General features: G+C 41.4%; 1 protein-coding gene across 1 annotated transcript in view; it reads right to left on the bottom strand.

Annotated features, from left to right (window-relative positions):
• Nucleotides 1–27,415, bottom strand: part of LOC131061847 (phototropin-2) — a 446,814-nt gene that overhangs the window by 167,397 nt on the left and 252,002 nt on the right. The window contains exons 18-19 of the mRNA XM_057995710.2: nucleotides 26,219–26,325; nucleotides 25,750–25,875 (exon numbers count right to left, since the gene is read on the bottom strand). Of these exons, the coding sequence (XP_057851693.2) occupies nucleotides 25,750–25,875; nucleotides 26,219–26,325 (233 nt within the window). The remainder of the gene's footprint in view (nucleotides 1–25,749; nucleotides 25,876–26,218; nucleotides 26,326–27,415) is intronic.

The raw sequence follows: 27,415 nt of genomic DNA, 5'->3' as shown, positions 1-27,415 counted from the left end.
TGTTCTTTGCTTTCCTTCAATGGTAGAGTCATCTTTGGTTGTATCATGGAGCAGCAATTCATGGCGGCTCTGTTGGGTGGGCTTATGCACTTCGATCCCTTGAATGGATGGAATTTCTCCATCCTCTATTTGGTTACCTGGTAGGGTTGATTCAATGGCCCTTAGCTCAGCTTCTAACATGTCAGGTGTGAGAGGATCATTGGCTTCAAACGCATCAATGTCACTTTGGGAAGGCGGAGCAGGTATATAATCTAATTCTACTACATCGTCGGACAAACTTGGGTCCTTTGACGATGAACTGACCTCTGGTCTCCTTATAGGAATCTTCTCCCTTCTCGTTCTCTTGGACGTCTGAGTCCCTCTGCAAGCCTTAGCTTTCTTTCTCTTCTCAGGTTTCTCAATTTCTTCTCTGGGTGCACTAGACATTCCCTCATCCTTCGGAGGACTGAGAATCAAGGCTGCCCATTAGTTGGTAAGTGAAATGGACTCCTTCGTGAATTAGTCTTTCAATCTGCTGATGCAACCATTGATCTGTGTACCTTGCTGGGGCTGCTATGACTGCCTCAAAATTAGTGATCGGGTCCTACGACCAATCAAAGCCTGGCAAGAGATGCCTTACTGCCTCAAATTCTCGGACTTGGAGGCAATTCCCTGAATCTGTGAGTTGATCTGGGACCCGATGGTATTCAAAGAGCCGCATTTGCTGTACACTCAGCCTAGAATATTCCCGTCTCCGGACCTCATAGTCATCAGAGCAATTGTTCCAATAGTCTTCAACTGATTCTTTTGCTCTGTACCGCCTGCCATAGGCTCTCTTTGCCAGATTATCGTGATCGAAATATTTTCTCGAAAAATGGTCCTGTAGACCATAAGAGGCCAGCTCTGCGAGGGATTCCTCTACCAAGGTGGGGGTTTTCAAGTGGGCATCCTGGTTGCCTATGATCATGCGGAACGTGAATCGAGCCTGCTTGCTGTCTCTGAGTAAGATGTCGGCCGGACGTGACTGCCTTGCGACCTCCATAAGAACTACTTTGTCAGTTGGGTACCGTGGAAGTCGGAGAGGGGCACCATCAAAGCCCGCTATTCGGATATAGGAGAACCTTGGGAACTGAATGAACCAGGCTCCATACCTCTGTACTAGAATAGTAGCTTGCCTCTAGAGCCTTATATGTAATCCTCCCTACATTAGCCTGACCTGGCGCATTGTGAAGGCGTCATTGACGCGCTCATATTGGCCAACTGCATAAGCTACGCTGCTCTTTTCCCTCTGAGATATATCTTGGTAGTGCAGCTGCGGGTAACAATCATAGACCTTTACCTGACCAGGCCTATTCCCGATCTCACCTTTCATTAGCAAACCTGGCAGTGGCTGGTTCTTGGCAAACATGTAGACCAAATAAAAGGTCATAGTGAAGTATTTCTTTGTTTCAAGCTCTATCAGCTGAGTGTGGATGTTGTCCCTTATGATCTGGGCCCAGTCAAACTTAGACTTCCCAGCCAAGACTTGCTCTGTGAAATAAAACATCCACTCTTCAAAGTAGTTGGATTTAGGAAGTCCCATAACTCGGCTGAGTAATGTGACCATATCCCCATGCTCATTATGACAATCACTTCTTGGGGTCTTTTTGCAAATTTTGGCGCTCGGAAGCCTTCTCTCCTTGTACCACTCTTCGTTGATTAGTATCCTGCATTGGGCCGGATTCATATCATATGCCCCCTGTGCTTCATCTATAGTCGTGTCCGTGGGATTGTTTGGGAAGGGAATGTCGAATGATCGCCAATGGCCTCAAGAGTGAAGTCGGCAATGGTCATGTTCTCGAGGAGCACCAGTCTGGAATTTTGCTAATAATGTTGAGCAGCCTCCACTACTAACTCATAGTTCTATACTGCTGGGGGAAATCCCGCCCCTTGGGCGATGCCACTTTCCACCATCTTTCTAGGCTTGCCATATGTGTTAGGAGAGAAGACCCGATTCCTGAAGTCCTGGATGTCAATATGGCCTAGGTCGGTATCACTGATATTGTCCCAGACGCTCTGCACTTTTGACTCCCTCAATCCTCCTCTTTGATACTGATACTTCATCCTTTCAATTTTGCGTGGGATATCCGATTTGGATGCTCACGATGTCTTGACTGTAGCGGGCGTCTTTGATGATTCTACCGCCAATTTAGGCATTTATCCTACACAGCCGGATGTGGATTACGAGGTGATACACAAAGAAGTAAGGCGGGTTAGATAGAGAATACTCCAACATTCAAGGATTAATTCAAAAATTTAGATTGGAAATGGAGCGACATTTCTAGCTAACTACTTGATTGATTTTAACCACAGTATTCATAAAGCTTTTGATCGCGGATTTATACTTAACACTTTCTGGACTAATTTTTTAACAGGGACAAAGCTCGCAAAATTCTCCTAAGTTTGAAAATGCAATTTCTGGTTAAACCTTAGGAGCGAATTCTAAATTTTGACTGCTTTGAACAATGTTTTACAAGCGAAAGAGATGCAGATTTCGAAAATTTAAGTATTTTAATCAGTTTTGCACAGGCGTCCATTTGATTAATAAGCATTTCAAATGATCAAGAAAGACAAAGTGCACTTACCTAACGAAAATGGATGCCGAGGAATTTCCCGACCTTGTTGCATAAAGACAAATGGACAATTCTGCAAAGTTTCGAATTCCAATGGTTATCTCCTTGATTCAAATTTTCGCGGTTGTTGGATGGGAAAAAATTTGTCATTTTTAAACGTTTTTACCTTGGGCAATTGGTAATCTGAACTTGAATGATCAATGGTTTGTAGCGTTTTACCTTGAATGCAAATCGTGCGAAATTGGCTCTCTTTCCCTTTTCAAAATCGGACGTGATCTTTCTTTACATGAAATGCGGCAGCATGGAGGGGGTTTTAAATTCGAATTCCCTATATTGCCTCTGTGCGTTGCGATTTTTTAAGTTTATGGCGAATTTCGAGGCATTGGCGCTATTTTGTAAATTTGAAATTGCGTTTTCTAAAACCCTAGGGACGAACTTCGGACCATATAGACGCCTCTTTCTGTGATTTTCAAATGACTTCAAACCATTTACGCCCCTTTGGGATTTCGCGATTTTAAATGCTTTTAGCAAATTTCAGAGCACTTGGGGTTTTTGTGAACTGGAGATTTTTTGGAGCATGGGGAGTTTATTCCAGTCGAAGGGTAATTTTCGGACCACTGAACACTTTTCGCAATTTAAAGAAAACTTCAGACCCTAAGCCCTCTTTTGGAAAATCGGATAAATTTCGGACCATATAACATGTTTGCAAATTCGGAGTTTCAAGGCGTTTTGAAAATCGAAAAAAAACTTCGGACCTTTTTGCCTATTCTTGCAAATTCGACGAATTTCGGACCTTTAGCCCTTTTTCGCGAATTTCGGAGTTTCAAGGCGTTTTTGCAACTTTATCATTTTTGGAATTTCGGCTCCAGGGTCCGAAATTGGGGAACTTAAGTGAATTCAGACCATTCAGCATGTTTTGCAAATTTCGGAGCTTTGAGCGTTTTGATGAACTGGAGGCATTTTTGGACCTAAACCACCTTTTGCAAATTTACACAAAACTTTGAATTTCGGCCCCAGGGTTCAAAATTGGTGTTTTAAGTGAGATTCGGACCATAAGGGGCTTTTTGCAACATTTCATATTTTCAAATTTTAGCCCCAGTGTCCGAATATGGGGTTTTAGGCGAAGTTCGGACCATTAAGGGTCTCTTGCAAAATTAAAAAAGCATTTTCGGACCATTTGGGAAACTTTGAATTTTGAAATTTTCGCCCCAAGGTCCGAAATTTGGCCCCCTGGGCGATTTTAGCCATCTTTCAACCTTGTTAAGTTTTAACATTTTGGCCTTTGGGTCTGAAATTCGGCCCATAAGGCAATTTTGGGAATTTAAGCAAAATTTCGGACCTTAGGCCATTTTCACCAGATTCTACAAATTTCGGATTTTGGAGGCTTCGGAATTTTAAGGCATTTGGGTAAGTTTCACAACCTCGGCATTTTGGCCAGGAAAATCGCTCCTTCATCAGCAGGCGAAAATCATCACAAACATCGCGGAGACAAACCCTATGCAATCTACCTCGTAGCTCTTGGGTGAAAAATGACAATTTTGGGTCCTTGTGCGACCTTCAGACGCACTGCTCTTGCTTGGCGGGCTTCGCCAATTTCTATCACCTTACCCCTGTCCAAGGCGATTTTCAAAATTTCGAACAAACTCTTGGCATTCGTGCCCGAGGGCTAGACTAGCCTGATGGATTCATCGACTCTTTTCTTGGACATCATCACTTCACAGACCAGTCGCGGACTCGCTCGAAAGGACGCAAGACACTCTGCACGAAACTCAACAGGGCGAGGACAAAAGGCTCAAAAACAGGAAGGGGGACCCTGTCAGCGACAGGGAGCGTGTGCAACGCACAACAAATGGCGACTTTGCTGGAGAAATGCTCCCAGTCATTTCGAGGACGCAAGTCCAGATCGAACCCAGGATCTCTGGTTAACCACCACGATTCAGACGAGAAAAGGAGAAGAGTCTTTCAAAGCAAGATAGTGTCAAGGGTCAAACCGAATCACACGCAGATCGGATTAACCCGTGTGTGCAAGTGGAGTTTATTCCAGCTTAGAAAAAGTTGATGCATCAATGTTTCACCGTGTCGAGATGCCCAACGAGCTGATACTTCAAAAGCAACCTGGATAGAGCCCCGCTGTCGGCGAGCGTTCATAGCCCCGGCAGAGTTATCGCCTATTAGCTCACAGAGATTGCTCTATTTCCGGCAAGAAAGTTTTTACCTTTTTGCTCTGTACCGGCAGAGATGCCTGCATTCCCATTTGCCAGTCTTATGCTTAGTGTCAAATTGATTTCAGAGCACTTTACTCTTGATTGTTTTCTCTCTTTTCTTTTCTCTTTTTCGTGGCATAGTAGGCAGTGAAGCCTACGCGGGATTGAGCGTAACAGCGGTCACTGAAGCATAGCTTCGGACCTTTCATCAATGTAGTGTCCCTTTGATTAACAACTGATTGTATGCGATTTTAAAATGTGTTTGTGCAGTAATCACGATATTGGAGATAGGTTTTGACAAAAACAAGATCTTGCAGAGATAGGTCATCTAGATTAAACTGACCTTATCATGGGGTGCTCCATCAATCAAGAGTCCTCCCCGAACTTGGATCTTAGAAGTAGAAGGTTACGGAAATCTGGAATCGCACCAAAGTTGTACACAACATAGGCTTCCTTTCAAAATTGACAGGGGTCCCAAAACAAAACAGGAAAACAGAAAACTAAACTAAAATAGGAAACGGAAACCAAACTATTATATACAGCGGAAAGGCTTCAAGAAACCTAAGGTTGGAAATAATGCTTGAGGAATTGACCATTCACAGGCAAGGGGACGTCCTTACCTGTTAGGGTCCTGAGTCGGAATGCATTCTCTCCCAAAATTTCAGAAATCTAGAAAGGACCGAGCCACAGATTATCAAACTTGTCGTGCTCTCCTTTCCACTCATGAGCTTTGTCCCAACAAAGGACGAGGTCAGAAATGTGGAAGGCTTTTATTTTCGCCCTTCTGTCGAACCAACGCTTGACCACTTCTTGGTGTTTGGCAAAATTATCTATGGCATTGTCTCTTTTTTCTTCTAAGTATAACAGTTGGGACAACCTAGCCTCCACGGCGTTGTCGATTCCTAGATATTCTCTCATGAATTGCAAAGTTGGTATTCTTAATTGTATAGGAAAGATGGGGTTGAGGCCATATACCAAATGGTATGGCGAAGTTCCAATGGCGGCCTTACATCTGGTGTGGTTTGCCCAAAGGGCAAATCGGAGTTGGGTGTGCCAATCTTTCGGATTCTTATCTAGGAGTTTTTTGATTACTTGCAGCAGATTCTTGTTAGTGGATTCCGCTAAACCATTACCTTAGGGATAGTAGTTGGATGAAAATTTTAAGGTAATCTTGTAATCAAAGGCCCAATTTGAAAATTTTAATGATGCAAAAGAGGAACCATTATCACAGACTAAAACATGAGGACAGCCAAAACGTGTAATAATGTTCTCTTTAAAAATTTAATAACAGCATCAGCATTGCATTGTTTCAAAGATTGAGCTTCAGACCACCTCGTGCAATAGTCAGAAGCGGTTAGAATGTACCTGTGTTGCGCAGAGGAGGGCGGGTTGATTGTACCTATGAAGTCGAGTGCCCACTGGCCAAACGGTTTTACCTCTATGACTGGTCGGAGTGGCATGGCTGGGGTTTGCTCCTTAGTTGCGGATACTTGGCAAATATGGTAGATCTTCACATGTTCATGGGTGTCCCGGAATAAGGTAGGCCAATAATAGCCTGCCTTGAGGATCTGGTGGGCTTTTGCCAAGCCTGACCCATGACCTTTTCCAAACTTAGTATGGAACTGTTCTATAATTTGGCGTGCTTCATCTCTGTTCACGCATCTTAGGTAGATGCCCTCATGGTTTCTTCGATACAGGACAGCACCTTGAAGCATGAAACGGCTGCTCTTCATCCTTAGTGCCCTCTTTTGTACTGGGTTAAGGTGTGACGGACATTTCTGATTGAGGAGGTAGAAGGTTATGTCATCATACCACTCGTCTGGCGAGACTTGTTCAATCAGATATTGTTGATGCACGATTCCTGAGCATTCGGATGTGAGAGTCTGTGTCAAAGCTTGACCTCGTACTAGCTTCATGGGCTGGATTTCAATGTCATACTCCTGGATGATGGTCACCCATTTGCCTCTCCTTTCACCTAGCTCATTCTGCATCAACAATGTCTTTACTGCAACATCCGACACTATGGCATATATCTTACTTCTTAGTATATAATGCCGGAATTTCTTGATGGCTTTGACAAGCGCATAAGCTTGTTTTTCAATATTCGGGTATCTTAATTCAGTCTCCTTCAACGGAGTGCTCATGAATGCTATCGGGTGTTCTCCCTCTTCTCCCTTTCGCTGAGTCAAAATTGCTGCACAGGTGTGTTCAGAAGCGAAGGAATATATGTAAAACGGCCTTAGGTAGTGTTGACGTGTATTTTGTACACTATCAAACACAAAATAAAATACCTAAAGGTACCTTATCCTCTCTTGAATAAAGCCTCTGATTGCTGAAGATATCGCAAAAAAGGATCAATCAGGATGACTCCAAGGTTCTTATATGTAGGGTCTCTACGTGTGGATAAGCTCTTTGTGGTATGATGTGATTTGCTGGAATTACAAGGGGACTTACATTTGATGCCTGAACTTCTGATTTGCTTTGAATATTGCTGGACACAGGATTTTACTAACTTTGACTTGAAAAAAGGAAAAAAAGATGAGGGCAAAGAGAGGATCTAATCCTAATACTAAGAATGTAGGAGCAATGATTGATCTTTGATGAAACTCTAACTAGGTCTTGTTTTGACATCGCAGGACCATCTCCACAAGGCTAGTGCGATCTTCGAAGGGAAGCTTTATGATGTTCAAATCATCACTGCAGGCATAGACACCATCAGGTTGATGCATATCAATGAAGAAGCGACAATTGAAGTTAACCTTAAAATGAATGATTCCAGTTGACTACGCAAGGCAAGTCTGCAATCAACAAACTGCTAGTAGTATGGATGTACGAATTCCACCATCAATCAAGCACATTTCTTCCACTCATCTAATAACATGAAATCAAATACGAGAAGTATAAAGACCATGCAAATTGTCGAATCAACCCATAAATTTCACCATTTCTTTAATGAAGTTACAAGTCTTTTACAACAACATCTTGGCAACAATCTTTGCCTTCTCTCTCTACTCTACTCTAGTTACTATTCTATTTCTATCTTCTAACTATTTTCAACTCTCTAACTATTATCTAACTATTGCTAATTGCCTTTACAAAATGAAATGCCAGGGCTTATATAGTGCCCACAATACAATTCGACGGCTTAGATCAATTCGAGATCAATGGCCAAGATTTTACAATGAAAACCCTAATTAGGGTTTGTTACAACCATTACATAACATTTAATGCTTGACCAATGAAATAATTGTATTGCTTGGACACATGTCCTCTCTAGAAAATTCCACCAATGGATAGCTAGGGTAGGTACATCGGAGTTTGTGCCACCTTCCATGAGTTAGGTACATTGAATCTGGAAATGCTGAGGTGGACCACACTGACTGGAGAAGTGATGACTGGGATGCCACCTCATCTGACACTTGTAACTTGGTAGATATTCAACTTGATGTTTTTGAGAAGCTAGCTTTAATTAATTCATCTGGAACTATCTGCTTCTTCAACGAACCCTTGTTCTAACTTCTTGTGTCCTTGATGTGCAGGATGATTGATGTACCTCGCCTTGGAATACTGGATTGGAGAAGTCGCCCTTGATGACGTTAGTCCAAAGAAGGCCGTCCTTGTCGATGCTAGGCTGGAGGAGGTCGCCCTTGTCCTTGCTTGACCGTCCTTGATCTAGCTTGATTTTCCTTGAGGAGAGTCTTCTGACTTGTAGATCTTTCGAGCTTGGAGTCGCCATCTTGATACCTACACAACATTTCAAAATTAGTAATATATCTTGAAATCTAAAAATTAAACTTTAAAAGGAATATTCAAGATTTTAATTAGGAAACTTCATGATAAATCTTGAGTTATCATTTCCTAATTAACCATGTAATACTTAGATTTTTCCCCAAAAAAAAATCAAACCTTGAATAAGGGTGTCAAGATGATTTTGCCATACCTCTTCTTGAGAATTAACTCTAAAAAATAGATGAATTTTGGCTAGGCAAAGTGTAGATCAAAGCTCTCCCTTGGATAAAATGCACCTCCTTACTTAATCTCACCACCTTGAGGACTTCAACGCTTTGATAGAGAATTCGCTCCACTTCTAACCAAATTCGCACTCTTCCTTGGATGGAAATTTCGCACTTTTCCTTGTCTTCCAAAATCGCATGCAAATGAATGATTAAATGATGATTTGAAATGCTTCAAAGTACCCTCCTTATATAAGCGCTCACCTCTTTAATTACCTCTAGGCCGACTTGAAAATAAGGCAAATAATAAGAAAAAATTAAAATAAAAGGAGGCCGACTTTTGTATAAATATAAAAATAAAACCCAAGCGTTCTCCCTCTTATTTAATTAAATTAATAATTAATTAATTAAATGCCTTTGTAATTAATGATTTTTAAAAGGCTAAATTAATCAATTAAATGCCTTGTGCGCACCCATTAAATGCCAATTTTAATTAAAAATATCAAGGTTCATCGAAATTTAGCATTTAATGCAATTTGAAAATGATGCTGGCGCCTAGACATGGGAAGAATAATGAATATTAACCTCATCGCTCTGGTCCCTGGCAGAGGGACAGGAGCGCTTTAGCATTTTGTTCTTGAATTTCTCGCCTTTTACATTCAAAGTCACTTCCATTACGTCCAAATTGGCATTTTAATTGGGAACCTTGAGCTTGATCGATTCTATTTTGTAAATGAATGCCTCTTAGAACCATTATCGCCCTGGTCCTTGACTGAAGGATAGGAGCGAACCTTGCATTTAGCTCAAATTAGTCACCTTTTGACGTTTGGTTCCTTGTCCATCATCCTTCCAAGGACATATTCGATCTTGTATAACTTTGCCTTGCCGTGGTTTTTTGGAAGGGATGATGGTCTTCATAGAAATCGCTCTGGTCCTTGACTAAAGGACAGGAGCGAACCTTTGTTCCTTGGGCTAATCCTTGTTCTTATCAACTTTCGATTGTCTTCAAAGTATAAAATGGTGTCTCTTACTCCTTCTTGAACGTTTGAAATGGAAGTGACATCTCAGAATTAAGTAAACTTGGACATTTCGCTCTGGTCCCTAGGAGAGGGACAGGAGCGAACTTGGGTAATTTCATCACTTTTCATGGTCCTTGCAACTTTGTTCTTCTTCGAAGCGTTCCAAACATCATCGCCCCCTTGTACCTTGGCCTGGATTTATTAAAATTCGAAGGGGAAGTCTAAATAACCAAGATTTCGCCCTGGTCCTTGACTGAAGGACAGGAGCGAACTTTCATTTGTAGGCTCAATCATTCTTTGCCAACGTTTAAAACTATCTTCAATGGATCCGCTATGCTCCCCTTCACTCATCTTTGACATGGAATTTGCTTCAAATTGGTGAGAAATTTGTCTTAGGAAGAAATCGCTCTGGTCCCTTGGAGAGGGACAGGAGTGCCCTGGCCTTTATGAGCTCATTTATGCCTTGTTAACTTTCAAAACTATCTTCAATGGGTTGATTACGTCCTCCTTCATGCCTTTGATGTCTCAATTTGTCCAAACAAGGTCAGGAATGACTCCACTAAGCTTTTTCGCTCTGGACCCTTGGTGAGGGACATGAGCGATTCACCTTGGACCCTTGGAGAGGGACAGGAGCGCTTTTCGCTCTGGAACCTCAGTGAAGGTCAGGAGCGAAATTTGACTTTTCGAACTCTCTATCAGGACAATTTTAATGGAATATAACATTTAAGTATAAGTGACATTTCCTTCTATGTTTCTTCTTTAAGTTATATTCCATATATACTTTCAGGATGTTTGAGAGTGGTTTCAGACCTCCAGGAGTTATATTGCAAAATCTAGTTTTTTGAGGTTTTTCAGTTTCCAAACTTAGTCAAATTCAAGATCAGGACATTCCAGACTTAGCCAAATTTCAGGATCAGGACTTTCAAACTTAGCCCAAATTTCAGGACATTCCAGACTTAGCCAAATTTCAGGATCAAGACATCACTCAAGCCGGACTTGCTTATCCATGTGATCACCTGGGCGACACTCAAAATGCAAAGGCTAACTAACAAAACCCTAAAAGACCTAGAAAACAAACCCTAAAAAGCAAAAAACATGGGTCCCCATTTGCAATGGGGCGATGTGTGAAAACGTCACAACAGGTAGTCGGGGCTTACCAAAACTGGCGCCTGGACAATAGCTTGTTTGATCTCTTCGAATGCCTTCTTGGTCACTGGGGTCCATTCTATCTTAGCATCTTTCTTTAGCATATCATTGAGAGGGCAAACTATTTCAGCAAATCCAGTTATAAATTTCCTGACAAAATTTATCTTCCTGAAATATGACTTAAGTTCTTTTTTGCTTGCGGGGGGAGATTGATTTGCAATATGGCTTTGATTCTATCAGGATCGATTGATATCCCCCTTTCCGATATAACATGACCAAGAAGCTTACCTTCAGTCATGCCAAACATACACTTCTTGGGATTTAGAGATATCCCGAATTGGTGACAGCGCTGAAAAACTTTTCGCAGATCACTCACATGATCCACCCTTTGCTTGGAGAAAACTGTTAAATCATCCATTTAAATAATGATGCAGCGGCCTACAAGATCCTTAAATGCGATGTCCATGGCGCACTGAAATGTAGCTCCTGCGTTGATCAAACCAAAAGGCATTCTTCTATAAGCAAATATTCCCCACTTGGTGGTGAATGCAGTCTTGAGTCAGTCTTCATACTCGACCATTACTTGGTTGTACCCAGAATAGCCATCTAGGAAAGACATCATCTGGGATCCATTGACCATTTGCAGGACTTCATCAAGGGAGGGCAGCGGGTAATTGTCTTTTTTTGATGCTCTATTTAGCTTGCGGAAGTCGACACACGATCTGATTTCACCGCTCTTCTTCCTTACGGGAACTACGTTAGCGACCCAGGTAGAATGTCGTACTGGAAAGATGATGCGAGCAGCCAGTAATTTCTTTACTTCTTGATAGATTAAAGGCTCGAGGAGGGCATTCACTAGCCGCTGCCTCTGCCTAAAAGGTTGAGTCTGGCTTAAGGGGTATGGTATGAGTTATCACTGAAGTGTCATAAGTTTTGAGATCCTCATATCCCCAAGCGATGATATTTGGGAATTCTCTCATGTTCTTGAGGATCCCATCTCTTTCCTGAGATGTACATACCTTGCCAATCAGTACGTTCTTTTGATTTTCTTGCGTGCCAACATTGATTTTATCGCATGTGCCTCCTTCGAAAGTACCTTCCTTGCGAGATTTGAGCTGGTCCCAAATGAAAATCCTTTCCAACTATACCATACCTCTGGGAATGGTATTTGTCTTGAGATTCAAGACTCCTATGTCGATCTCAGCTTCTTGAGGTTCTTCCTCATCAATAATCTGTGTCGCAAACACATCTGAGCTTGTAATGAAGTCGATGATGTGCTTATCATCATCGGATACCTGGAAATTAGTAACATTGTCTGGAACTGATGGGACTGATGTTAACTCCACTATAAATTTCTTTAAACTTTGCATTGATAGAGGCTCGAGCGTACTTGCAGCCTGTGCCAATGAATCAACAACCTGGTTTTGTGATCTGAATATGGTCTTGATGTTGAAAGCATCAAAACTTTCTATTATGTCCCACACAATTGCGGTAGACGCTGAGTCTCTTGTCATGGCAGGTATATTGTTTTCGCACTTGTCAAACTACCACTTCGGAATCTCCGAAACAATGCATGATCTGAGCTCCTTTCTTGATGGCTAGCAGCAAACCATGAATCAAAGATTCATACTCTGCTATATTATTGGTATAGTGAAACTGCAGTCGGTAGGAGGCCAAATAGGTTTCACCGATAGGGCTTATCAGTTCTACCCCTGCTCCAGCTCCTCGCTTGGACTTTGAACCATCAAACCTTAGAGTCCAAGTCTGATTTCGGCCAGTGACCTTATTGGTTGCGATTGTTGGACCTATCATTTCATACTTTTCTTGCTCAGGAGGCCTCCTTTCAGGAATTTCGGAGAAAGCGGTGTCTTCTAGCCTGAGAGTGTGGGTTTGCAGCACTCCGAATGTCTCTTCCATACTTTATTTAATGCTGCTTTGCATAATGAACATGTTATTTCTGAATGGGTGGCATTGTGAACTCTACACCAGCCGGTCAGAAGCAAATCCTTAATAGAATCTTGACGATTGAGATGGGACATCCACTCTGAGGATTTGCAGAAAAACTCCCTAAAGCTGCTGAATAGTTCACTTTCTTCTAGTGACGGGATCTCTTTATCGTAGCTCTCTGCAATTCCTTCAAGATTTTGGACTGGATTTGAGCATTGTACCAACAAAACTTCGTTTGTTGAGTCTATGTGAGCCCTGTAAGTGCCCATATCTGATTCTAGAAACAGGGTCTCATTGGCATTATTATATTCGGTGATCATTAGTTTAAGCCTAAGTTCGGATTCAATCCGGATCTGGTTTGCTACCCCTCTCCATGGTAGCCACATATGAGTGAAACTGGAATGCAGCCAGCTGTTAAGGACACTGGTCCAATCTCGACTAAGCAGCATGCCATATGCTCTCAGGATGTCTACTACTTGGATATCAATGTACATCTGGATACGCAGATCTGCTGTCAATTGCATGTGTATATTGTTTAACTCCCCTACTTCTGTCACTTCAGATTTATGTAATTGAGTAACCTTTGGGTTAGTCTTGGTGGGGGTTAGGCCTAGAGCGCTGCACACTGATAGAGGCATAACATTAGCTGAAGCTCCTGAGTCTATTAGACAGTTGTGCAAGTTCTTACCAAAGATTCTGTGAGTTAATAGGAAAGGTAGGGGTTCTAGCTTCTCAGTAAACAAATTGATAGTAGGCTCGGGTGTCATTGTTCATGATTGAGATGTCTTGAGTTCTTCCTCATGCACCCACACCAAAACCAGTCTCCATAGGTTGATCATTTGAGAACTCAGGCGGTGCAGCATAATTTACTGTTGCACCCCTAGGATTTGTTAGTGCTCTTACCTCATTGCTGGCCTTCTGAGGCTGTCCTTGTGGTAGTCTCTGACCGGAGTTCTCATCAGTTCCTTTGAACTGAACTGGCGAGGGTTCCTTAAGGCTGCCCAAGACCACGTCTCTAACTTCGAGGACTTTCATTAGTTCAGTAAGGGATAAGCTGACCTTGATCTTTTTGAATTCATCTGCCACTAACTAGCCTAGTTTAGTAATCTCTATATTGCTAGAGGCTTATCACTGGAGCCCTGATTCGTGGTAGCAGTTGGCTAATTATGAGGAGTAAGTATTCTTGGAGGGGCTTGCATCTTTTGCAGCTGACCTTGGCTCACATAATGCTGTGATGCCTTAGGATAACTTGGGTTATTGTTGGCATTCTGGTCTGGAGGAACCCGAATATCTTTGGGAGGCGTGGAAGTAGTTTAAGGGCCATTGTTGCTATTCTGGTTATTGTTGTTGTAATATCCCCGATTGCCGCGTTGGTATTGCTGAAATGCTTTCACATCAGCAAGCTGATTTGGGTCTGCCACCTCATTTTCATCCTGATTAGGGAAGAAAAACGGGGGAATGTAAGTCTCTAAGACAAGTGCTGTATCGTACCTTGGTGACGGCACTATTTCAAATCTGGTGGGAGGAAGCGTTGGTTGAGGCATTGTGTTTTCCACTTCTCACTGGAATATATTTGCTACAACCTGAAACTCGTCGCATTGCAACTCTGAGTGCTGGTTAGTATTATGCAACCTGCACCAATTAGAAAGTGCTGCCTCTACCAAAAATACCCTATCAGTTGGCCTGTTTTCTAATGCCGGCGGGTTATCAAGTGAAGTGGGGACTCCTCCGTTGTTGGGACGGGTGTTCCACGTCCTTGCGAGTCGTTGATATCCTTGGTTTTGGTATTGACTTTGGTGCTGACCTTGTTGCTAGTTCCTCTGACTATTCTGCAACTGGTTATTCTGATTTCACAGATAAGTGACCTCAGAGGAAAGCTTCTTCATTTGGTCAGTCAGCTCTCGCATTTCATCCTTCTCCTTTTGGGTTCTAGACAACATTGTAGTATTCTACAGATATATGGGTTGTTTAGGAGGGATCTGGGATATGTGTGGTCCTGGATGAAGCACCAATTGATTGATAGACTGTTGAGGCTGATATGCCAATTGTGGAATTGGATTCATAATGGGTGTTTGGTGAGCCAAAGCCTGGCTGATTTCTTGAACTTGATTGGGCATAGCAGGAGGTCCTAATTGCACCAATGGTCCGGCAATATTTTGGCCTAGTCCCTTGCTGATCTCCATAGCTTTAGCATAGGCTTCAGTTAATGTGGTCGGTGTGGCATGTGACTATCGGACAAACACAGCTATTAGGTAATCCAGAGCTGAATGGTAGATTTCCCTTGCCGAAGCATCACTTACCACATACGGGTCTTGCAATCGGGTAAAGGCTTTATGGAACCTGTTGTTGAAGGAACTGATCGGCTCATGTCCTTGTCTTTTGACTTCTACAAACTGCCTGTATAGCTCTGTCGGGGTTATAGGGATACCATACTTTCTTGTAAAAGCTGTTTTCAGCTTCTCCCAAGAGTCAATAGAGGATACCGGCAAATGGATAAACCAATAAAATGCGTCTTCCCCCAATGAATAAGGGAAAAGTCTATATGCAACATTTGCATACTCAATTTGTCTATTGCGTAACACATCGTCAAATATTTTGATATGTTCCTCTGCTGTTCAGTTCGGATCATTTGCATGAAAAATGGAACAAAACCTGTCCGGGCTCTTAGGCATATCATGGTAAGCTATAAAAATTAGTGGTGATGGATTATCTACCAACCAAGTGGCACCATTTGGAGCAGGTGGATTGTGCGCCATCTCTCGCTGATTTACTTGAGTTATATTAGGAACCGGAGTTGTAACTGCTGCAGTTGTAAAAACTGTATTTGCTGAGACAGCAAACTGCTGATTTGTAGAGCTAGACTCACTGGGATCTGCAGCTTGTCGATAACTCTTGCGTTTGTAGAACTAAAACCCGGCAAATCTTTCCCGCTGTGGGCTTGACCTTAGGACTCTTTCGAATCTCTCCAGAGAGAAAGATCCAATTCGTTCCAGCGTGAGTTATTTTCAATGTCAATTTTGTGGATGCGGTGCAGGAGCTACATTAGCCTCCTCTTGATCTCTCTGATTTTGTTCGTCAATACGATCAGCAATCTCCTGTTCTTCCTCAAGGATCGTGCACATTCGAGAACAGCCTGGATAGTTTCTTTTTACAGACCAAACCAGGCTATATAATTCAGCGATAAGGCTCTCTTGCTCGTCGCTGAAATCCAAATCTGGCTATATCACTGGTTCGAGATCTCATCCTGGCTGAGGAGGATTAATGGACAGACCCATTATTTACCATATGAGCCGGTCGGAAAGAGAATTGTTGGATTTACTTAAGAACTTGCTTGCGAAGGGCAGCAATCCTTTGTCTTTCTAAATTTTCCCTGATCACAATCTCTATTTGCAAACCCTTTTCTTCTTCCTGATTAATAGTGCGACTCACTTGTCTAAAAAGGGGGTGATCTACTTCTGATTTCCAAGCCAGAGATCATAACTGGTCTGCACTATATGGTTGGGGAAGGTTGAGCGGGAATTCATGCCGCTTCTGTTGCACGCGGAAGAGGGTAAAAAGGCTATACGGTTACTCTTTACACATGCAAGCTGATATGATGCGGATTTTGGTGTTTAAACATTCATCATGGCCCTCCTTCTAGCGCCAATTCTGTTGACGTGTCTGAAATCGCATTTGCTGCAAACTCCATACGGCCAACACAGAATAGAATAACCAACTGAGTATCCTATCCTCTCTTGAGATAAGGAAATCCCTAGCGCTGTTTTTGACGTTTTGATCAAAGGGGATAACCTCAAGGTTTCGTTTGTCAGGTCTTGACTGCAAGATTTCTCAGTCGTTTGATGTGTTTATGCTAGAAACACAAGGGGGACTTACGTTGAGATAGGCAATTTATAGATAAGTTCCCTGGAACTTTTATGATCTTTCTACCAAATGATTTCGGTTAAGTTGATACTGTTTTTTAATGGGACTGCGGATTTTTTGGATAAAAACGGGGAAAAAGGAGGGAAGGATAGGGAGAAAGAGATACATGACACATAAATTTTAACTAAGATAGTAGTTTCATCAAACAGACGGAAGCCTCCAAATAACAAGACTAAGCATTACCAGCTACTTAAGCACAGTGTTTGCATAAATCTAGTGCAATCTTCAAAGGAAAATAAGATTTTTCATCTTATCAAATACGACATCTGAACTTCTACATTCATAGTGAGCATTCAATAACCGAACTGAGCATAGAAGGTTCAGATTAACCATGCAGAGAGAAAGGCAATCAGCCATTCCCTAATGGTGTGAACTGCGAGGATTCTATCAGGATGTTTGCTTGAAAATGCTATGTAAAGGAAATAAACATAACTGAAAGATTTCTAAATTAAGTGATGAAGGAGACCATGCACTCACCAGGAAACTTGAAAACAGTCTTAATCTTTGCATTCATTCCTATAAATTTCGACAAAGCCTTTGCAGCAATCCAACAACTTCTAAAATGAGGGAAACCAGTCCTCGTTAAATAGGCTCCAAAAAAGGATGAATGGCCCAGATTTAATCTAAACAAGTGGCCCAGATTCATCCATAAACATTGCTGCCCATACCCAAATATGGGAGACAAATATCAACAACCATCCCAAAATGGGCAATAACTACCCAAAAAAGGATAACTAAACTTTATCCAAAATTACCCAAAAATGTGCATTCATAAAGTTTTACATTTTAGTTGACCTAAAAGTCAAATATGACCTTTTGGGTGATTAGGTGCACTTTTCAGAATTTTTGAAAAGGGAAAGCACTTTTAAAGTTAAGAAACAAGGAAAAGTACTTTAGGAAAGCACTTTTTCTATTTCAGCTTCACATTCCTTTTCTAGAAATTCATCTTCACCATGCAAATACTCTTGCCAAAGATCTCGACCTACGGCGTGCTCTTCGCGAACATATTCTTGGAACCTGCGGCACAATTGGAATAGCAAACTGAATGGAGGCATAGGAGGATGGCGCATTTTATATTGCATGCCATCGAGGTACTGGTCTACGTGCTTCAGACCGTCTCGCTAGTTCGAACGATTACGTTCGAAGCACGACAGATCTGAGTGGAATCGACCAGCAAAGCTTAGGTCCTTAGCAGAATAGGTGATCTTATTCGTTCCCAACCTTTCCTCCCAGTCCGGCTGTATCACCTCGTCGGATTGGTCATTTACCCATCCCGGAACCATTGATCGGAGGATTATCTTGCCAAGTTCTTGCATGTTTTCCAGAATTGCCTCGCATGCACTATGTTCTCTATCAATGATTTCCCTTGTGTCATTTTTCATGGTGATAACCCAATGCCATTCCTTAAGAGTGCTAATGGTATGCGGATATAGGATGGCGGACAATGTGGGAATCTGCGCATGGGTCCAAAAAAGAGCTCTCATGAGGGGAAGAGTAATGACGGCCACTTCATGCATTCTAAGGGATTCCCTTTTTACCTCCAACAGCTTAACCAAAGTGGTCTCTCGGTGGTGAGGCATTTCCTTCACTTCCTCAAGGATTTGTTCTCCTCTCTTTTTGATAAATTGTTTCCATTCCTTGATGGCCTTTGCAGTGTCTCGTACTCCTTCAAATTTCGTTGTGGTTCTCTGAGCCAATGCCGTCGGGGGAATATGGGACTTGAAGACATTGTGTAGTGGTCTGAGAAGTTGATCGATGTATCCTTCTGCCTACTCAGCACGGGTTCGATACATATCCTTTTCAGCTGTTACTTCCTCAAGTTGCCTCAGTATGTTCTCCACTGAGTCCTTGAATTCCTCTTTTTCTTGCTCCTTACTGGCTCGTCCAATTGGGACAGCTATGATACAATAATCTGCCAGTGTAATTTGATTTGCTGGCTTGTCCACAGGCGAGGTGGCAATGTGAAGAGTGCGGTTCCCTTGCTCATCTTTGGTCACTCTCGAAGATGCCTTGGGCTTTTTCTTCCCCTTAGGCTTAGCCTGGTCTATACGCGAGAATATGTCCTCTAGATCAATACGTGGTTTGGTGGCGGCCTTGCGCTGGGCTCTGGCAATTAACCATTCTTGAGGTACTGTCTGGGCTGATGATATGGTTAAGTTTGCATTGGGTTCTTTGGGGTTTTCAGCCAACTCATCACAGATTTGCAGCTCTCCTATTACTGGAGGGATGGAGGAGGTGCCAAGTTCCTTGCTTGCAGTTGGGTTTTCTCCCACTTCACTGAACAGTTGTCTGGTGCCTTCGTGTGACGGTCGCTCTTCAGTCCTTTCGAGCTCGCGGACCTCCTCTGTTCTTTGCTTTCCTTCAACGGTAGAGTCATCTTTGGTTGTATCATGGAGCAGCAATTCATGGCGGCTCTGTTGGGTGGGCTCATGCACTTCGATCCCTTGAATGGATGGAATTTCTCCTTCCTCTATTTGGTTACCCAGTTGGGTTGATTCAATGGCCCTTAGCTCAGCTTCTAACATGTCAGGTGCAGGAGGATCATTGGCTTCAAACGCATCAATGTCACTCTGGGAAGGTGGAGCAGGTATATAATCTAATTCTACTACATCGTCAGACAAACTGGGGTCCTTTGATGATGAAGTGACCTCTGGTCTCCTTATAGGAATCTTCTCCCTTCTCGTTCTCTTGGACGTCTGAGTCCGTCTACAAGCCTTAGCTTTCTTTCTCTTCTCAGGTTTCTCAATTTCTTCTCTGGGTGCACTGGACATTCCCTCATCCTTCGGAGGACTAAGAATGAAGGCTGCCCATTAGTTGGCAAGTTAACTGGACTCCTTCGTGACTTAGTCTTTCAATCTGCTGACGCAACCATTGATCTGTGTACCTTGCTGGGGCTGCCATGATTGCCTCAAAATTTGTGATCGGTTCCTGGGACCAATCAAAGCCTGGCAAGAGATGCCTTACTGCCTCAAATTCTCGGACTCGGAGGCAAATCCCTGAATTTGTGAGTTTATCTGGGACCCGACGGTATTCAAAGAGCCGCATTCGCTGTACACTCAGCCTAGAATATTCCCGTCTCCGGACCTCATAGTCATCAGAGCAATTCTTCCAATAGTCTTCAACTGATTCCTTTGCTCTGTACCGCTTGCCATAGGCTCTCTTTGCCAGATTATCGTGATCGAAATATTTTCTCGGAAAATGGTCCTGTAGACCATAAGAGGCCAGCTCTGCGAGGGATTCCTATGCCAAGGTGGGGGTTTTCAAGTGGGCATCCTGGTTGCCTATGATTATGCGGAACGTGAATCTAGCCTGCTTGCTCTCTCTAAGTAAGATGCCGGCCGGACGTGACTGCCTTGCGACGTCCATAAGAAGTACTTTGTTGGTTGGGTACCGTCGAAGTCGGAGAGGGGCACCATCAAAGCCCACTATTAAGATATAGGAGAACCTTGGGAACTGAATGAACAAGGCTCCATACCTCTGTACTAGAATAGTAGCTTGCTCTGAGAGCCTTATGTGTAATCCTCCCTATATTAGCCTGACCTGGCGCATTATGAAGGCATCATTGACGCGCTCATATTGGCCAACTGCATAAGCTGGGCTGCTCTTTTCCCTCTGAGATATATCTTGGTAGTGCAGCTGCGGGTAACAATCATAGACCTTTACCTGACCAGGCCCATTCCCGATCTCACCTTTCATTATCAAACCTAGCAGCGGCTGGTTCTTGGCGAACATGTAGACCAAATAAGATGTCATAGTGAAGTATTTCTTCGTTTCAAGCTCTATCAGCTGAGTGTGGATGTTGTCGCTTATGATCTGGGCCCAGTCAAACTTAGACTTCCCAACGAAGACTTGCTTTATGAAATAAAACATCCACTCTTCAAAGTAGTTGGATTTAGGAAGTCCCATAACTCGTCTGAGTAATGTGACCATATCCCTATGCTCATTATGAAAATCACTTCTTGGGGTCTTTTTGCAAATTCTGGCACTCGGAAGCCTTCTCTCCTTGTACCACTCTTCGTTGATCAGTGCCCTGCATCGGGCCGGATTCATATCATATGCCGCCTATGCTTCATCTATAGTTGTGGCCGTGGGATTGTTTGGGAAGGGAATGTCGAATGCATCGCCAATGGCCTCAGGAGTGAAGTTGGCGATGGTCATGTTCTCGAGGAGCACCAGTCTGGAATTTGGCTAATAATGTCGGGCAGCCTCCACTACTAACTCATAGTTCTATACTGCTGGGGGAAATCCCGCCCCTTGGGCGATGCCAGTTTCCCCCATCTGTTTAGGCTTGCCATATGCGTTAGGAGAGAAGACCCGATTCCTGAAGTCTTGGATGTCGATATGGCCTAGGTCGGTATCACCGATATTGTCCCAGACGCTCTGCACTTTTGACTCCCTCAATCCTCCTCTTTAATACTGATACTTCATCCTTTCAATTTTGCGTGGGATATCCGATTTGGATGCTCGCAATGTCTCGGCTGTAGCGGGCGTCTTTGATGATTCTACCGCTGATTTAGGCATTTATCCTGCACAATTGGATGCGGATTACGAGGCGATACACAAAGAAGTACGGCGGGTTAGATAGAGAATACTCCAGCATTCAAGGATTAATTCAAAAATTTAGATTGGAAATGGAGCAACATTTCTAGCTAACAACTTGATTGATTTTAACCACAGTATTCATAAAGCTTTTGATCGCGGATTTATACTTAACACTTTCTGGACTAATTTTTTAACAGGGACAAAGCTCGCAAAATTCTCCTAAGTTTGAAAATGCAATTTCTGGTTAAACCTTAGGAGCGAATTCTAAATTTTGACTGCTTTGAACAATGTTTTACAAGCGAAAGAGATGCAGATTTCGAAAATTTAAGCATTTTAATCAGTTTTGCACAGGCGTCCATTTGATTAATAAGCATTTCAAATGATCATGAAATACAAAGTGCACTTACTTGACGAAAACGGATGCTGAGGAATTTCCAGACCTTGTTGCTTAAAGACAAATGGACAATTCTGCAAAGTTTCGAATCCCAATGGTTATCTCCTTGATTCAAATTTTCGCGGTTGTTGGATGGGAAAGAATTTGTCATTTTTAAACGTTTTTACCTTGGGCAATTGGTAATCTGAACTTGAATGATTAATGGTTTGCAGCGTTTTACCTTGAATGCAAATCGTGCGAAATTGGCTCTCTTTCCCTTTTCAAAATCGGACGTGATCTTTCTTTACATGAAATGCGGCAGCATGGAGGGGGTTTTAAATTCGAATTCCCTATATTGCCTTTGTGCATTGCGATTTTTGAAGTTTATGGCAAATTTCGAGGCATTGGCGCTATTTTGTAAATTTGAAATTGCGTTTTCTAAAACCCTAGGGATGAACTTCGGACCATATAGACGCCTCTTTCTGCGATTTTCAAATGACTTCAGACAATTTACGCCCCTTTGGGATTTCGCGATTTTAAACGCTTTTAGCGAATTTCGGAGCGCTTGGGGTTTTTGCGAACTAGAGATTTTTCGGAGCATGGGGAGTTTATTCCGATCGAAGGGAAATTTTCGGACCACCGAACACTTTTCGCAATTTAAAGAAAAGTTCGAACCCTAAGCCCACCCAATCCGCTTTGTCAACTACCCCGTTGGCTGAGCATATTGTCTCACATGTACGATAGTGTCGTACGGGGTCATCGTTGCCATCTCCATTGAATTTAGGCAACTTCTGTTTGCCCGCCATCAATGGGGGTCGTCTTCCTGGAGGTGGCTGTGGCTGCGTCTGTGCGTCGCTCCCTCCGGTGGTGTGTCCTGCGTGGGTGACTGGAGGTACGATGCTTTGCCTACTGTGTGTGGCACCTGCAACCGTACAGTTGTCCTCCCCTCCGTTCTCACCCACACCCACTCCTAGCTCCCTCTGGTGGTCCTCACTTCGTGACATAAGGGATAAGTTTCTAAACTAATCCCGAGTCTCTTCGACTAGATTCCTTCGTAACCTTTTTTCCTCCAAAAACTCTTTGTGGCTCCTCACCCTACGGTGTTCTGGTGACGCGTAGAAATTTACCTCGGCTTCTACACCCTCCGTGACACCTCCTTGGTTCCCTTCGGGCCACCCTTCTGCAGGTCGTCCCTCGACAAGTTGCCTCACCCTCCGTCTACGTTCTACTTGCTGTTCCAGAATCAAGGCCCTCTGCGCGGCCTCCCACTCGTCTGTTTCTGCTTTCTTATTTCTATCTTTATTTAATAGGTTGGGCATTAATTCCCATACATTTCTATAATTCACAACACATAAATCAAAACACGCCTTTATTAATTCATTTCATCAATACAACTTGTGTCAATATTATGACACTTTTATTTGAATATAGAATGTTTCTTTATCCCTATGGGATTCAGGGTTCAATTCCTTACTTGCCTCGTGCCATCCCGCTCCGCTTCTTGACAACTGCTTTCTTCGTACTGTTGAAGGATTTGTTGGCGTCGCTCTTCCTGCGCAATCTCCTCCAGGCGAGCTTGTTGTGCCAGTGATGCCTGTGCAAGCAACCGGGGAAGGTGGTTCATCAACCGATTTACTGCCAGGCTAACCTCCAGCGCTGTCCACATGGCACTTGGTGGGATTTCCACCTCTGTGGCCTCTCGTCGGACGTAGGTCTCGATGGCTACCTGGAGCAGAATTGAAAATTCCCTCATCGCAGTGTCTTCTCTGTTGTAGAACTCTGTTTGCGCGTAGTCGGCCTTTGGGTTTATCTCACCAACGGGTAGGTCCATCGTGTCCGTGTGCCATCCGCGTCTTCCATTTGTGAGTACGTCTAGGTAATGGCGCCAAATGTTTGCCTCACTGGGTAAACAGAAAGAGCACAAAAGTAACACAGAAATAAATAGTGCAACATGAATGCAAGAATAAGCTTTCCATTAATAACTCAGAGTGTATACAATGTTCATAGTATTATCTGCTGTAAAATAACACACCTCCATACCCGCAGGTAGTACAATATATAACAGCCGAAGGGGTGCGACACAACCGTCGCGACTCCAACTACCTACCCGTCGGCTAACTAACTACTAACAAATGACATTACTACCAAAACATAAGATATACATATTTCCCGACAACAATTCATAGCTCCGTTATGGCCCAAACTGGGACCAACTTCTACTTACTATAAATAGTAAGTCCACTAAAGAATAGTCAGATGAAATTGCATGTCATACTATCGGAAAACTCTTGAAAAACCTAGAAAATGTGCTATTCTAACCCTACTTACTAAAAATAGTAAGTATGCAAACCTCAACTGAATGCGATGCATGTATCACCACTACGAAGCTCTCTGAAAACCCAAAAAAACTCCACAATCAGAAGTCCCAAACTCCAACTCTTCCCACTCAAAATCCTCCCGAAAGATGGAAACCCTAATTCTGCCAAAAATAGCCTACAGGCCTCCTGAATAGGCTATTCTTCACCAGGAGTGATCACTGGCTGGGAGGGGACATTACATATGTTTCAAAGGGATGTGAATCTAATGGTTGCATCTCTTTATTTGAATAATTAACTTCTCATGGTAATCACACTCCTTAGTGGCTAACCAATTGGTGATTAGTTAACCATCATTGGATACACTTTGTTGGCAGCGATAATGCTGATTTAATATTTGCTCCATAATCATGGAGGTATATATACATATATACAGATCACTGTTTGTTAATCGATACATGGATTAATGCAATATTCAATCCTTCTTATCCAGTGATAATGAAAGTACGTTAATCATATGTTTTATATCCTTTGCTGATCGATTTCACTAAGCTTTCCTCCCACAATCATGGCTGGGCTTATCTGTTAACTATTAATGGCTACACTTCATAATATACTCGCTGCTCTTAACTGATTCACTGCTTTCACCTTAATATCTCAAACTCCAACCTCTATTATGTGATCTGCCACATCTTGAATGCTTGTTCTTCAATGGAATGACCTCTAATCAATTTAAACTACTTAGATTCTTGATGTGCACATCAACATAGGTAATGGTAATGCCGTGTCTTTCATTTGTAATTGCATATTTAGTTTGGTTGATACTCTTAGGAATCTACTGCGGCATACTCGGTATACATATCTTTATGTCGACTTTCCTTAAGATATAAATGATCATATCTTTATCAAATAAAGTCGGTTTTGCAATTAAGGTCGCCTCTTGTATAGAATCTCATTATCTTGTTTAGTATCTTTAAATCTTTAATTTAAACATATTTCTATGTCAGTCTTTCCAACTCTCTTTACTGAGAATATATAACAACTATCTTTATTTTGCTTGTTTGGTTTTGGAAATTGGATGGGGACATCACATGTTCAAGTAGATCAGTTTTGTAAACATTACTTATAAATATAGTATGTACCTACCATTTTTCAAAGAATAAAAATAGTCGAAGGAGTTAAAGCATTCGGTTCTCATTGTGGAGGTCCTAGTTCAAGTCCCCATAGAGACATTTAATATGGAATTCTAAGTTGTGATTCTTGGTCTTCCATGATTGGCTTCTCTATGTGAATCTTGTTTCTAAATAAAGTGGATTTCTAAGTAATGATTCTTGGTCTTCATAGGTGATTTCTAGTTTGTTTCCTTGGAAGGAGTTTGTATGAGTCTCTACTTAGTACTCACAAGAGCTTGTATTGGTCTCACTGATTGCTTATATGAGCAGAATATTTGTATACAATAGTACAAAAAAGAAAAAAAGAAAAAAAAAAAGATAAAATAGAAGGGTAAACATACATTAAACATACTAAAATGGGAGAAAACAAATACGAGTGCTTATGCAATGAATTATACTGAAAGCAATGGCCTTATGTTACCTAGAAGACACAAAAGTTGAGTTGAAAATTCTTATATAATGTAGTTTAGTTAATTATCTCTGAAAGATGCTCATATATTACAAAAGTCTCCACTCAGTAACTCATGATTTAAACAAGCAACATGAAATCGAAAAGGAATACATACCGGTGCTATGTACTCCTCTGTACCTACGAAAGAATTTGATGCCACTGTAGGTTCTGCAATGAATACTGGATGTGGTTCATTTTTTGCTTTCCTCATTCTTTTAGGAATCCTTAAATTCTTTATTAGCTGCACATTTTATATTATAATATATATCCTTAGAGATGGTAGAAATGAAATGTACGCATACATGAAAGAATATTATAAAAGAGAATGAGAACTGTTTTGGTAATGATGTTCACTTAGAAACAAGTAGTATTTGTAAGCTATTACCAATTACCATTGACTATTATTATGATAATTATACAATTTTCACAATAGGAAACAAGATTCAAGCACATTGAACTATCCGAAAGTTTGTTTTCCATGATATTAAAGTAGGTACCAACAATAGAATTTGAAATTATTAAGAAAAAAGTATTGAAGAAATGTTTCATGGTATAGAAAAGACTTTAGATTTTGATACTCGTACCTTTGGTTTACAAGAAGTCAAAAAGGACAAGTCAAAATCTGTCAATAGCACATGCCCATCTCTTTGAATCAACACATTTTCAGGTTTTAAATCTCTATAAATAACACCTGAATTTAGACATCAAGTCAGCAAGAAGTAAGAGACTAAAACTTAGTATAGTTCAAGTAAGGCTTATTAATATGCTAATTTAATTAAGAAAGAAGATAATTTTATTCTAATTTATCTAGAATCCAAATTTTAAAGCATGCATTTGAAATGTTTTTATGTTTGCAAGATGGTGAGTATTTATCATATCTCTTTTAGGATTTTTGTAATATTGTTATACATATATATGTAATATTTGTTCATGGATAATTGTGTAATATTGGTGTTTGTAATCTTGTGTTTGTCTAAGGACTCTCTAATATTTTTTTAGCTAACACCATTATTTAAGTTGGCCTCCTTTAGATATGTGTATTGACGTGTATAAATTACACATCCAAATCTATTGTTTTATCAAGTATCAAGTTTTATAACATATTATAGCCTACAAGCACCATCATATGTTTTTATCTCCAATATTATGTTGTTCTTGATTTTTTATTATGTTTATTATAATATAATATTAATTTTTATTATTATTTTTTTATTTGAATATTTCGAGAATATTATTAGTAATAAATATTAATAAATATATATTAATTAAATAATAATATTTAATAAATTTCAAATGATCATTTGTGGGTAATTATTAATTAATAATAACAATTGCTTTATTTAAGATTATATATAACGATCAAGGAGGGGACATGACACCATTTGAAATCCAACATTCACAAGATGAAAAAAAAAAGAGCTTAATGATTAATCAACAGAGAGTGGTTTTATTACCAAGATAATTAATGATAAATTTTGGGAGATGATCAAGCTATAGGCTGAAATAGACGCACATATATCGGTGAAAGCATAATCGAAATAAATATATTCGAACTATGTTTGCAATACACAATTTAAGTATGGAGGATGACATGACTCTCAAGGATGAAGTGGCATTTAATCTTACCAATCGATAATAACAATGTCTCAAATAAATTTAGAAGGGTAGTGTAGCTAAAAAGGAGCCAAATGACATGGAAGTCAAAAGCATAAGGAAAGCTCTTGAATCTATCACCAAAAAGTGTAATATCAAAGAAGTAAAAGGAGAAGAAGTGACATTAG

The sequence above is a fragment of the Cryptomeria japonica genome, chromosome 4, assembly GCF_030272615.1.
Source record: "Cryptomeria japonica chromosome 4, Sugi_1.0, whole genome shotgun sequence".
Lineage (NCBI taxonomy): Eukaryota > Viridiplantae > Streptophyta > Pinopsida > Cupressales > Cupressaceae > Cryptomeria > Cryptomeria japonica.
The sequence above is the reverse complement of the archived record's forward strand: the minus strand, read 5'-3'. Positions and strand labels throughout refer to the sequence as shown.